The sequence below is a fragment of the Pelodiscus sinensis genome, chromosome 15 (assembly GCF_049634645.1).
Source record: "Pelodiscus sinensis isolate JC-2024 chromosome 15, ASM4963464v1, whole genome shotgun sequence".
Classification (NCBI taxonomy): Eukaryota; Metazoa; Chordata; order Testudines; family Trionychidae; genus Pelodiscus; species Pelodiscus sinensis.
The window spans coordinates 29444984-29458831 of NC_134725.1; the positions used below are offsets into that span (position 1 = coordinate 29444984).

Consider the following 13848-nt stretch of genomic DNA (forward strand, 5'->3'; position numbering starts at 1 on the left):
AGCTGTTCTGATGCACATTCACTGGCAGCAAGAAGGAACAGATGGTGTGGGGGGGAGGGGAATGCAGTGCCCCTTATATTTCAGAGTGGCACCTGGAGATGGGAAAGTTACCAGAGGCATTTCCCTATGGGTACTGCTAGGAGAAAAACTTCTGGCAACAGCACACATGGTGAGCATGCACACCCATTGTGACATGGACATGAGCAAGATTCTAAAAACAACTCCCAGTGAAGCCAGTGGTAGCTGCTGAAAGTTCACTTCTCTGGGGGGAGGAACTAGTCATACCGCATTACAAAAAAGTTGGCAGCGAGGATTTAATTAAGCATATCCTTTGGTGTTTTGCCAAGTCAGGGCCACAGTGTTCATTCAGGCAAGATATTGACAAACCTTTTCCAGTTCTAATTGCCTAAATATTAACCCTGAACAGATCATCCACACCAAACAGCCATCAGGCAGAATGGTATAGGCAGGGCAACTGGTGAGGAATGACACTGGGGGACAGGGAGGACATTGGCTATGTGACTCCCCTCCACACCAGCCTGGGGATAGGCTGGGACAATGCCCCCTCCCACTCCAGGCCTGTCCCCACTTCATCTCTTCCCCCAAGAAATATAGCCCAGAGAACTAGTACAGGCCTGTTGCCAGCAGCAAGGATTGGGCACTCCCGCCTCCCCGCCCCTCCCCCCCCACCAGCCCAACACCCCCACACACCAGTTGGCACGGGAAGTGGAATAGTGCAATGCAGCCTTAGCTTGCTCTACTTTCCCAGCTCCCAGCCATGTCACTCTGCTTCCCGCCAGTGAGTGTGGATGAGGCAGTCCCACTTCTGCTTCCAGTGACACAGCTGGAATCCGGGGAGTGAAGCCGTGTTGCTCTGCTTTCCCCAGCCTTGTCACTGCCAGCAAGTGAGGGAGGGACTGCTGCTGCAGGTCCCAATGCACCCTCCCCCCACTAGTGCCCCAGGCTGCTGAAAGGCTCTGGTAGTTTATACCTCCCATCCATAGTGTCTGCGGGGGGGGGGGGGGGGGGGGGGGCCAGGGAGGAATGAGGAGGTAGAGTCATGCATGCCCTCAGACTCACCTCACACATTGCCCCTGATATGGGATTTCTACACAGTTTTGTATTAGTATTTCCAAGTGGAACAGGGATTCCAATCAGATCAAATGCAAAATTTTACAATAAATTTATGCTTTTGCACTCAGCCCTTTATCACCATAGATTACCTGCGCATGGGCAAAAGCATTATTTAAACTTTTAATTATAAGCATGAAATAATTTCCAGAGTTTTTAGCATGTCTATTTTTTTATAGTTTCTAAAATATAGGCCTGATCCTGATTTCACCTTTACACCACTGAAGACAGAATTATTTTGCACTGGTCCAAACTGGGAATGACATCAAGCTCCTAAAATTATAGTTTGGATGGGGACAGATGGGGGGGGGGGAGTTTAATGAAAATTTGTATCTAGAAACAGCAGTATATAGAAAGACTTTGTTTCCTCAAGTAAAACCTTCAAAGAAAGCAAGGAGTCAGCTGTGATCACATTACTGCTGGTACACTTTACCTGAAATACAATTAAAATTCATTCAATTGTAAATTCAATCACAGTGTGAACTCATTAATGATCTAAGCAGGCATTCCTAAGGGGCTGACTGTCAAGCACCTCATTGCCATCAACTTCATTCTCTACATTCAAGTGATTTGTATAACTCACAAATTCAACATTTTATGTAGAAGCTGAAATTGCATCTATAAAAGCCTATATCACCACCTCAGGAGGTAAAGTCATGAAAGTTTTTCCACTCTCCTCCTCCCCCCCCCTCCCATGCAAACAAGTCAAATGGAGCCCAATTCTACTTATTTATAGCAGTGCAAACCAGGCAGAATGCCACTGAAGCCATGAGTCACCAGAATCAGGCCCTTGTCTGAAGTACAAACCCAATGGAAGCAGCAGGTGCTCAGCACCTCTGAAAGGCAAGCCACTCAGTTAAGAACCTGTATTTGGATTTAGTAGGCATTATGGTTTGCAAAGCCCACACTACTTTAGAGGAAATGCTTGAACACTTAAGCCTATATGCAAATGGCCTGCCAGGAACTACCTTCCCACCTTGCCAACAAGCAAGCTGCTCAGGCAGGGCTTTTAAAATGGAGAGGCTCCGTCGCAGAGTTGGGAGAAGGACAGGAGCACCAAGCTGTCTCTGTGAGCCAAAGTGTAAGCTCACTTACAACAAGGTGAGTCAGTAACTCCCCTGAAGACAGATAAGGTACTGCACTACACAGTGAAGTAGAATCAGCCCCTGCATTTTCACCAGGTTTGAAAATGGAAGATCTCTCGCCAACAAACATATAAAAGCACTCACCACTCTGAAAGCAGCTAGGTTTTCCTTGTGAAGGAATAACTTGTTCTACCTTGCAGAGAGAACCTATGATTTAGCAATGACAGAGTCAGTCATTTATTGCTAATCATTTATTATCAGTGTACTCTTCTCAGGGGACTCCTGCTCTAGTCTTCTATGTCGGTACTGACTTACTGAAAGATCTTCCTACTGGCTTATATTTTTCTGAATTCAGATAAAAGTTAAACCAGGGAAAGTATTGGCTGATGTCCAGCTTTGCTTCATCAGAAGAAAATGTTTCCTCACACTTGAGAACAGTGGCAAGATGGCTGTATCTCTAAATAGCATGCAAATACACCCATTAAAGTACCAGTCAGTCACACCTGTGCTCTCAAAATAGAATACTAAACAGGTTAGAGGTCATCAATAGGGACACCAGGAACTCTGTCTTTCTCCCTGGCCCTGTTAGATACACTACATTAAGATCAGATTTATAATAGCTGAAGAGGGACAACTCATTTCCACTGGGCCCATGACAGGCAGAGAAAGATTGTGTCTGACACTAAAATGATAGAGTGTGACTGTAATTAGATATTTGTTAGGCACATGCAGAGAAAAGGCCCTTATGTAGTTATTGCTACTGTTTAAAATATGTATGGACCTAACACTGAAATTGCTTCTACATCAGTTAGCATTTAATATATTTGCTTAAAGCTCTCAGCTTTCAAAAACTATACTAGCTAAAGTGGGAAAAGCCCTGAAAAGTTAGCAAAAGCTTTTTGGCACACCTAAAAAGCTAAAATTAGCTTTATAATGCTTATTGAGAAAGCACCCCAAGTGTTTTGTAAGAAAATAGAACCCAACCTTAAGCTCAGCAGGGCACATGTGTATTTATAAGCCAAGGATGGATAGAGATTGTTTTTAAACTATCTTAGCTGAGGAAGAAAAAAAAAAAAAAGCAAAAAAAAGTAGTTACTAAGCAACATAGACAAACTATTTATAAAACTTGAAAATGCTTTTTAAGATGCTAAAAATTTCCAGGAGCGTGGGTTTGAAGAGTGATGACAACTGCTCCTTAATTACTCCTCAAGGTAACAAAGAGAAAAAAAAGTTAGGCAGTGTTTTCATGACATACCGGAATGCCTTTGGTTTCCAGAATGATGCTCGGAACATGTCTGGCAGAAAGTGCTATACGTATCGCATCCCTAATCCTTTTCACCAGATGTTGAGTGAACACCTGGTCCGACGCCATCTTCAGGAAGAGGATCACCCTTTCCTCCCCCTCTTTGTTGTACTGAGGGACACAGAGACTGTCAGAAACCTCTTCAAAGGCTTCCACTGAAAGAGAAATAGAGTGCTTCTTTAGGGCATGCACTGGTCTTTTCCATCAGATGTATTTTTTAATTTTACAGTAAGAAACATCTCCCATCATATGTTCCTTCACCGAGGAAGCAAACAAGCAGATATTGACTGGCATTCTTAAAGAGAATGCCTAAGGGAATCAGGAACCAAAAAACAACACTGTTGGTGGGAGTGGCGTAGCTAGTAAGACTTACAAAATTGTTTAAGGAAATCAGATAAGTAACTGACACTGAAAGTCAGTGCACTTGATGTCTAATTCCCTTAAGTTTTTTTTTATTTAATCCCAGTCATTGATTGATTTCAAGTGAATATAAAAATGTATAGGCCCAATAAATACTGACTTTGCTATAGTTTTGCTATAGTTGATAGGCTACATGTTTGCTGATTTCTCTGTGTTGAGAAAAAAGATTTATCAGTCTATCTTCTATTACTACAGAGTGAGCATTTCACAGGTGTTAATGTATTTAGCCTCAAGAGCAAGTCAAGTAGGACAGTGCTATTATCTCCGTTTTACAGATAGGGAATGGAGGTCCAGAGAGTGTAAATGGCTGTCTCAAGGTCACATGGGAAGCCTGTGCTAGAGCAGGGGAACAGAATCTAAGCTTTCAAGCCCTAGCCCTAACCAGCCTTCCTCTCTCTTTACATGACTGCTTTTCAACTAGTCACGAGGCATGATGTCTGAAGCACATGTCTCTGTAAGCATCAGGCAGGTCCACTGTTGACGTGGTGGGCTGAGATGTGAGAGCAAAGGGGACAACCACCCTAACACCCGGGCCCAAGGCTTCTAGCCACTGCTGCTGCTACTATAGCAGCAGCCACCAGAGCCCCAGACTCTAACTCTCTGCCAGAGGGCTCTGTGTAGGGCAGAAGGGCTGACTGGGAGAAGATGGCTCCTATTCTCGGCCCTTCCAAGAGCACAGAGCTGCCCCCCACATATTGCCGAGGGGCCCAGCAATTCTGGCACCTCCCCATCTGGATAATCCAGTACAGAGTGTATTGCCTTGATTTAAAAAATAGCGATGGGGCATTATCAAATACAAGTGGATCACTAACTGCTCCAATGTTCATCTACAACCCCAACTGAAACAAACTGTATTTACTATAGTAATAGAAATGTAGCCGTGTTAGTCTGGTGTAGCTGAAGCAAAATACAGGACTATGTAGCACTTTAAAGACTAACAAGATGGTTTATTAGGTGATGAGCTTTCGTGGGCCAGACCCACTTCCTCAGATCAAGTAGTGGTAGAAAATAGTCACAACCATATATACCAAAGGATACAATTTAAAAAAATGAACACATGTGAAAAGGACAAATCAAATTTCAGAACAGAAGGGGGGAGGTGAATGTACTGATAGTTATATAGTAAAGTCCTTGAACCCAGGGAGCCAGAATAATTTCCACCAATTTAACTTGGATCAAAATCTGGCTTGTATGTTCCAGAACTGACAAAAGGGAGAGGATATTCCAGAGTTTAAGTAAGGATATGTCTATATTACAGCACTATTTCAAATTATCTTAATTTGAAATAAGCTAATTTGAATTAATGCATCTACACACAAAATCTATTTTAAAATAACGTTTTGCTATTTCAAAATAGCGCTTCCACACTGAGTGGACCCTGAACCGAAGTTAAGGCTGGCTGGAACCAGTGCCGGCAGGGCATCAGGTTAGGACTTAGTGTGTGGGGCTGCTGCCTGAGGCTAACTGAGCTCTGTGCTTAAAGGGACCCTACCCCCACCCCAGACAAACAGTTCTCAGGGTTCCCCACTTGCTTGTCTACCTCGATGAGGGACAGCAAAGCAGTCCTGTCTTGGAGTGCCCTGAGTGCCCACACTCAGGACACCACAGCACTCGGCTACATAGAGCCAAAGCTGCGCCTGGGCATGCCGGTGCTTCTCGTGGGGTCATTGCCAACAGCCCGGCTGCATTTGCTGCAGGCTGCCATCTGGGAGGCCCATCGGGGGGCTGTCAGGATCCAGGAGGCCCTGCAGGAGAACGTCCACCCCGAGGAGCCCTGAGAGCCACCCTGGTCCTCCCCACCAGGGGCTTGTGCCCCATTCTTCCCTCATGTCCTTCCACTTATCCCTCCCTAGCCCCCTTCCTAATGTCAAATAAAAGACACATATGTTCAAAAATAGAAACTGGGTTTATTGAACAAAACTGGGGGAGGGATGAACCTCTGGGGAGACTGGGAAAAGGAGATGGGAGAGGGAAGAGAGGGTGGGAAAAGGGAGGGGGGAGCTGGAAGGGGGAAGCAAGGGGAAAAAGGGGTAAGCAAGGGGAAAAAGGGGAAGCAAGGGGAAAAAGCAGGGCCCAGGGTTGGGGGTCTTGCCGGACCAACTTGATTTTCATGCAAACCTGCTCCTGGGTTCGCATGTAGCCTTTGGTGGCCAGGCTGGCAGCTATCCTGCCACAGATGGCTGCATTCCTCCGTCTAGTGCGGAGATCATGGATGTTGGGGGCATCCCCCCCAAACCTGAATGAGGTCCGTGATCTCCACCCTGGACCAGGAAGGAGCACAACTTCTCCAGTCCATCAGGCTCCTGGGAGCTGGCAAACTGCTCCTGGGGAGTGGTGGAGGGCTGGCTGCCAGTGGCTTGCTGGCTCATGTTTTGGGACCACTGGGTCAGGAGCCCCGGTGGTCACTGCTGGCTCTGGGCTGGCAGGCTTGGAGATGGCACAGGCACTGTGGCCAGGGTCTACCCCTTTAATGTCTCTGAGGCTAGGGGAGAGGAGAGTAAGTTTTCCTGATTGTGCCCAGAGAGGCCACCAGGCCTCCCTGGAAAGGGCTGGAGGCCCCCTATTTTGAATTAAGTGTCAACACAGCACTTAATTCGAAATAGCTATTTCAAATTTGGCGTTACTCCTCGTAGAATGAGGTTTACCAAATTCGAATTAAGCACCCTGCTATTTCGAAATAGAGGTTTGCATGTATAGACGCTATTAAAGTTACATACCGTAAGGGAGTAACTAAGCGAAATGTAACCTAAGGCAATAGCCATAAATCTTCGGAAATCTGCCACACCGGCCACAAAGGGAAGCAGACCATTCAGATTTCACACTGTACAAGAACAGTGGTCTTCTGCAACAGTGAATCAAAGTATTGTTCTGTTGCAGAGGAATGTGACACCATTGCAGGTCTCCGCCCTCTCTCGTTACAGTTAACTTTCTGCTGATTTCATAGGGTCATATACTGCCTTTGTGCACAGATTCACTTATGGCAGAAAAGAATTTTTTTTTTTTAAAAGCCCCAAGAATTTATTCCAGCTACTGACAATGACTTGATAAAAACAACCAAGCACTGTCTTAATTTGTATGGAGAAAACAAACCTCAGAAATATGGGATTCTCTTCTAAAGTAACATAAAAGAGTTCACAATTCTTATAAGCTTTAATACAAACATGTAACATCTTAATAAAAATGCAGCCCATTTCAGATGGCAACCTCCCTTAGTGTAGTAAATTCTTTTGAAAGGTAAGTAATTTCATGGCCAGCAAAGCAGTATTTCACTGTTAATGATAATATGCTCTTGTTTAGAACCTATCCAATGAAATATAACATGTTGAAAGAATTAATAAAACTCTGTTCTTTAAATGCTCACATTTCAGATTTGATGCTACACGTCACAATTGCAAAAAAGTAGATGAAAGTTTTTCCTACCTATGTTATAGATTTCAGAACTTCCAAATCTCACTCCATTTGGATTTAGCGTACCATCACTGAAAGGTAAACACAAACAGAGGAGTATTAAAATGCAATTAGAGTCTGATAAAGTGAAAACATTATGCAATTTACAAAGTTTCTCAATATCTGATGTGCTGAAATATGCAGGAAGTTGTATCAGAAATGGGATAAGATTTGTATAAAAGAAGCTCTGCCCTCATTAAAAGTAATGTTTGCACAGAACTTAAACCGGGGTCTCAACTCCCATACCATAGATCATCCCCAAACAGAATGACGGCACAATCCAGCCTTGCCCCTTCTCATCGTTGCCCTGCTTTCTCTCCCACATGGCACCCCGTGTCCCAAGGATGCAGCTTAGGGGATAACTAGGAAGTGGGGGCCTGATGGGGTGCAACAGCAGCAGTTACTCCCCTGCATTCTCTGCACTCAGCTTTCCCTGCTGTGCCACGCCCCTCTCCACCGGTGATCCCCATCACCATATCCCCAGGGGACAGGCTGCCAAGGGGGAGAATAGATACGTAATGGTGTGAAGATGCAGGGCTTAGGGCAGGCCTGGGAAAATTTGGCCTGCGGGCCTAATACAGCCTACAAAGCCACCAGATCCAGCCTGTGGAAGCAGCGGGGAGCCCCAGGCAGACTCAGCTGCTTGCCCCTCAACCTCACGCACTGTGCAGAAACACTGATGCAGGGCTCAGTTTGTTTTAAAACCGGAGGAGATGGGGGAAGTTTTAGGAGCCACTCAGCTCCCAGCACATTCCCACTGGGAGCTGCTTGTTGGAGTAACCGAAGAAGAATCACGCCCCCTCTCCTCAGTTCAGTTATTCATGAAGCACATGGCCAGGCAAGCAGGCAGACTGGGAAACACTAAGTTCTGCAGGCAGGTTAGTTTGGCAAATGACAAGTAAGTCTCTTGGCCACAACCTGCTTCTGACATCCCAGCCTTTTCCTGCCCCAACTCTCTGCTCCCCCCTGCTCCCCACACACACTCAACATACTCAAACCCTCTGTTCCCAGTCTTGCACCCTTACCTCCTCCCAGATCTGGCACCCCAATCTCCTGCCCCACATCAATCCCCTCCTACACTAGGTCACATCCCAAACCCCTGTACTCCAGTCCCCTGCCCTAGGTCACAACCGCCTGCTTTTTCCCAACTCCCTCCCAGACTCCAGTCTCCTTCATGCACCTCAGTCCCTTGCCCCAAGCTTCCTTCTGCACTCAACCTTCATCCCAGACTCCGCAATCCCTCCATTAACATCCTGGAAGTGTGCAGCCCTTGGCCACTTTCCAAAATCTTGGAGTCCCACTCCCCCCCCCCAAAAAAAATTATTGCCCACCCCTGGCTTAAAGCCTGGTAATGGACAACTCCCCTTCCCCCAGTTTGCTGGGAGTCCCAGGCCAGATTGCTCAGTCGCTCCAGCTGTAGATGGCCCGCAGGCCGGGAGTATGAGGCCCCTGACCTAAACAAACCACATTCTTCTCCTCATTTGTTTCCTCGGTGCCCCAAAAGACAATACTGATTTTTTCTCATTTAGAGCTACGAACATAAGAATAGCCATACTGAGTCAAACCAAAGGTACATCCAGTCCAGTACCCTGTCTGCTGACAGTGGCCAATGCCAAGTGTCCCAGAGGGAGAGAACTGAACAGGTACTGCTCAAGGGATCTCCTGCCATCCATCTCCACCTCTGACAAACAGAGGCTAGGGACACCATTCCTTACCCATACTGGCTAATAGCCATTAATGGACTTAACCTCCATGAATGTATCAAGTTCTCTTTTAAACCGTGTTATAGTCATAGCCTTCACAAACTCCTCAGGCAAGGAGTTCCACAGGTTGACTGTGCGCTGTGTGAAGGACTTCCTTTTATTGTTTTAAACCTGCTGCCCATTAGTTTCATTTGGTGGCCCCTAGTTCTTGTATTATGGGAACAAGCAAATAACTTTTCCTTATTCACTTTCTCCACTCCACTTATGATTTTATAGACCTCTATCATATCCCCCCTTAGTCACCTCTTTTCCAACCTGAAAAGTCCTAGTCTCTTTAATCTCTCCTCATATGGGACCCGTTCCAAACCCCTTCTATGAACTTTTTCTAATGCCAGTATATCTTTTTCGAGATGAGGAGACCACATCTGTATGCAGTATTCAAGATGTGGGTGTACCATGGACTTATACAAGGGCAATAAGATATTCTCCATCTTATTCTCTATCCCTTTTTTGACAATTCCTAACATCCTATTTGCTTTTTTGACCGCCACTGCACACTGTGTGGATGTCTTCAGAGAACTATCCATGACGACTCCAAGATCTCTTTCCTGATTAGGAAAAAAAACAGGCCTTCACAAAGTAGCCACCAATATCCAGCCACAAAGTAAGAGTCAGGTGCCTTGTAGCACTCCTTCGCACTGCGATGGTATCTTTCCTTGGAGTGGGTTAGCTCCATTTCCCCAGCATCTCTCACTCTGAGGATAAAGGACTCCATGAGCTGGTCCTAAAAGTTGAACCAGGCCTGTTGCCCTGCTTTTCATGCCCAGTCCTGTACCACTAACTCACCATTAAAACTGACAGCAGATTTGTAAATACTGCCATAGAAGATAACAATGCTCCTGAGCCTGAAGTTCTATTAACTCTTCAAAATGAGCACAGCAACTCAGAATAAAACACTCCCTCACACTTCCGATCCCTAGCTTTCACAGTGGTTTAACCAAAAAAAAAAAAAAAAAAGGAGGGAGGGGAAGTGCCATTCTCACACTACCAAAAGGAACCTGTGGCAAAAAGAAATTGAAGTTAGGGACGTAAATACCAATTAAAAAGTTAAACAATAAAATTTTAATCATTTAAGCAATTAGCCAGGGACAATTCGAGTCCTATGGTGGGGGCTGCTCCAGACAGGGGCCCCATTGCCCGGTCTGCTCTGGCCAGGCAATCCTCTAGTTAGCCAGTCACTGGATAAGCATTCCAGTAAGACTAATGCTTACTGGGTAACCATTTAACCTTTTACATTCCTAGTTAAGGGAGACATTGCCAGTCCTTTCACTGTCAGAAAAAAACAACAAATGGTCTGGTAGCACTTTATAGACTAACAAAACATGTAGATGGTATCATGAGCTTTCGTCGGCACAACCCACTTCAGAGAGTCCAACTAGAGACATTGTAAGGCCTAATTTTCAGAGGCATGAGGCTCACTGGAGTTTTACTCAGCACTGTTGAAAATCAGGCCCATGGCACCTCAAGCTGGACACCTGACCACAAAAACCCCCCACAATACTTTTACAATTACAAGCCTCAAAATTACTGTTACTTCCTCAAAATTATGTAACAATTCTGATCCGAATACAGCCCAGTTTTGACTATCTAGTGTCCAAATCTCTAGCCTGCATCCTGTGAAATCCCAGTTTCTCAGCAGCATGCCCTCTCAAAGCTCAAGAGATTAGAGGCTTGCAATCCTGCACAAATACCTTACATTAGCTTGTGAACTGCCATATAACTTTTCAGTTGCTCACAAGAACAATCATACTGGATCAGTGCCAGTTGTTCCAGAGGGAATGAACAGAACAAGTAATCAACACGTGATCCCCTATCACTCATTCCCAGGTCCTGACACAGGCTAGGGATACCATCCCTGCCCATCCTGCCAAAAGCCATTGATGGACCTAACCTTATCCAGTTATTTTTTTAATGCTGTTATATTCTTTGCCTTTACAACTTCCTCTGACAAGGAGTTCCACAGATTGACTATGCCTTCTGTAAAGAAATACTTCCTTTTGTTTTTTTTAAACCTGCTGCCTATTATAACATTGCTATTATGGATGTAGCAATGTTCATGGTTACACTTTCACATCCCTACTGACTATTATTGTAAACAATTAAATTTACATTGCTGAAAGTAACAGGATCCTAGTAGATTTCCTCATCAGATCAGGAAACTGAGCCAGAGTGGGAAGTCATCTGAAATAGTCACATGTTCTCCTGCAGCCAAACAGAACCAGCCAACTTTTTGCATATTCCCGCAGAACAGCTTTACCAAAATATACTTTACCTGCGGCCAAGCATGACTATTCCTCCAGTCTCAGGATTTATTTTGCAGTAGTCACCATGAGCCCAAACACCTGTCAGAAGGTGAAAAAGTGTTAACGAGCTCATTTGGGGCCCCCTAGACTCTAGTATGCAAGGGGAATGTGGGACATGTCTTTCTGCTTCTCAGCTGGGGGCCACATCAGTGAGGATTTGGTTTTGGTGGGATGGTTTGTTTATTCAGGAGGTGTTTGTGCTTTCCACTTGTGCCGCCCCCCTGACTAATTTTTCTGTAAGTTGGCAGCCCCTTGACCTATAAAGGTTCCCCACCCCTGGTGTAAGGCAAAGGACAGATGAGTAGTCCTGCTGACAGAAAACAGAGGTTATTCACCTTGTGCAGTATCTGATGTTCTTCGAGATGGGGGTCCCTGGGGATGCTCCACTGTTGGTGCCTTGGTGCTCCTGTGCTTATAATTGGAACTTTTTAGCAGAAGTATCCCTTGGGTATCAACGCACATGCTGCAAAAAGTGTGCCAACAGGCATGAGTGCCATCAACTGTCCCTCAGTTCGTTCTCTACCGTGGAGAGATGTTACAATCCTAAAGCAGAGGGGAGGATGGAAGGTCATGGAACGCCCACAGGGGGACACATTTTGAAGAACACCAGTTACTGCATAAAGGGAGTAACCTCTCCTTCTTCAAGGAGTGTCCCTGTTGCCGTTCCACTGTCGGTGACTATGAAGCTGTGCCCTGAGCATCTGGAAGGAGGGGATTCAGACCTGACCTGTCAATGGCAGACAGGACTGCCCTCCCAAACCTAACAATTTGTTCAGTGTAAGTATCTATTGCATAATGTTTTGTAAAGGCCATGTTGCAGCTTTAAAAATATCTGTAATGGGCACATTATGGATGAAAGCTGTGGAAGTGGTTATTGCCCTGGTGGTGCATCTGCAACTGAATCATTAATGACACCGTATTCATATCAGAGCAAGTTTTAATACAATTTATTATCCATTTTGAGAGCTCCATTTCAAAATTGCCTGGCCTTTTGGAGCAATCCAGAAGAGCATCTCAATTGCTCTATCTAGGTAAAAAGCAACCGCCCATTGAACATCCAAAGAGTGGAGTCAAGATGCATTAGCGCCAGAATGAGGCTGTTGGTGGCAAACGGAAATATATAGGTTGATTGAGGTGGAACTGTAAAACTATCTTTAGAAGAAATTTCAGATATAGTCTCAGCACCACTTTGTCTTTGTGAAAGGTCATAAATGGCGGATCTGCCACGAGCGCTGCCAACTCACTGACCTTTTTGGCTGTTGTGATGGCAAGAATGCAACTTTCGTGGAAAGGTGCGATAAGACACATGCTGCTATCAGTTCAAATGGAGAGCAGATTAAGATCCCAAGATGGCACTATGGCCTTTATTGGGGGAACATATTACTGAGAAGAGCCTTTAATAATTTCTAGTGGTCGGATGCAAAAAAAATGGTGTGACCGTCTATATTATGCTCACTAGAAATAGTTGCTAGGTGGACCTTTACTGAAGAATTTGAAAGATTTTGTTTATTTAAGGAAAGAAGATTCTCCAAGAGGTAGGAGGTGGAAAGGGTTGAGATACTGCTTCCAAGACTGGTCTCTGTCTTCTCCATTGTGAGGAGTTTTAGCTGAAGCTCTCTCGCTTTCAAAGATCAAGAAGAGAGCTTCTTATAGTGGTAGCAACCCTTGGGAGAATGATCCTGGCCCAGGCAATGAATGCTGAATGTCAGGCACCACTTAAATCCTGGGGAGCCTGGGATCACTACTCTATTCCTAATAAACTACTAAAAAAGATTTTTTTTTTGAGAAAAATAATTAAGAAGAGGGGCTGAACTCATAACACTAAGAATATACTACTAACAACTAACACCATCTAAACCAAACACCAAGTGCTTTAGGGTTCCGACCAAAGCCAGAAGCAGTTGAGAAGGAACTCAGGGACGGTTCCTAAGGGGGTGCTGCAGCTAAAAAGTTCTGATTTGAAGCACAGGAGTGCCAAGGCACCTATAGTGGAGCACCCATATGGACACTTTGCCAAGAAGAATCAAAGGACTATTGTGAACATGTATAGCCCTTACTTACCCCAAGAAGCACTATTTAACCCTAAAGATTCTGGGCACAATTCTGATCCTCCAATACAGTAATTTAACTCCACTAACTGAAACAGAGGCTTGTTCTAGCAGGCTGCACAACATGTACTTGTATGGGACCCAGAGCTGGGATGTTGCCCTTCCCCCTTCAGAGAGTGGGGGAGAAGAATTGATTGGCATGAGCATGCTCAGTCAACTCCTCACTACACACAGAGGTGCTGGAGTCTTGTTTTAAAAGCTTCACTGAGAGTGTGATGCAGGACCCTCAATGAGTCAATGTTTTGAATACCAACCATAGTGAGGTATGAGACCCCTCCAGTTTAGATA

At 45.1% G+C, this 13848-nt stretch overlaps 1 protein-coding gene across 2 annotated transcripts in view; it reads right to left on the bottom strand.

The window, feature by feature from the left end:
* Positions 1–13848, bottom strand: part of AACS (acetoacetyl-CoA synthetase) — a 93903-nt gene that overhangs the window by 12839 nt on the left and 67216 nt on the right. Inside the window, exons 15-18 of one of the 2 annotated variants that reach the window (XM_075898473.1) lie at positions 11422–11491; positions 7360–7418; positions 3472–3674; positions 2391–2423 (exon numbers count right to left, since the gene is read on the bottom strand). In XM_075898473.1, the coding sequence (XP_075754588.1) occupies positions 2406–2423; positions 3472–3674; positions 7360–7418; positions 11422–11491 (350 nt within the window). In that variant the 3' untranslated portion in view covers positions 2391–2405. Of the gene's footprint in view, positions 1–2390; positions 2424–3471; positions 3675–7359; positions 7419–11421; positions 11492–13848 lie in introns of those variants that run through there. The other variant, XM_075898472.1, reaches the window with a different exon arrangement.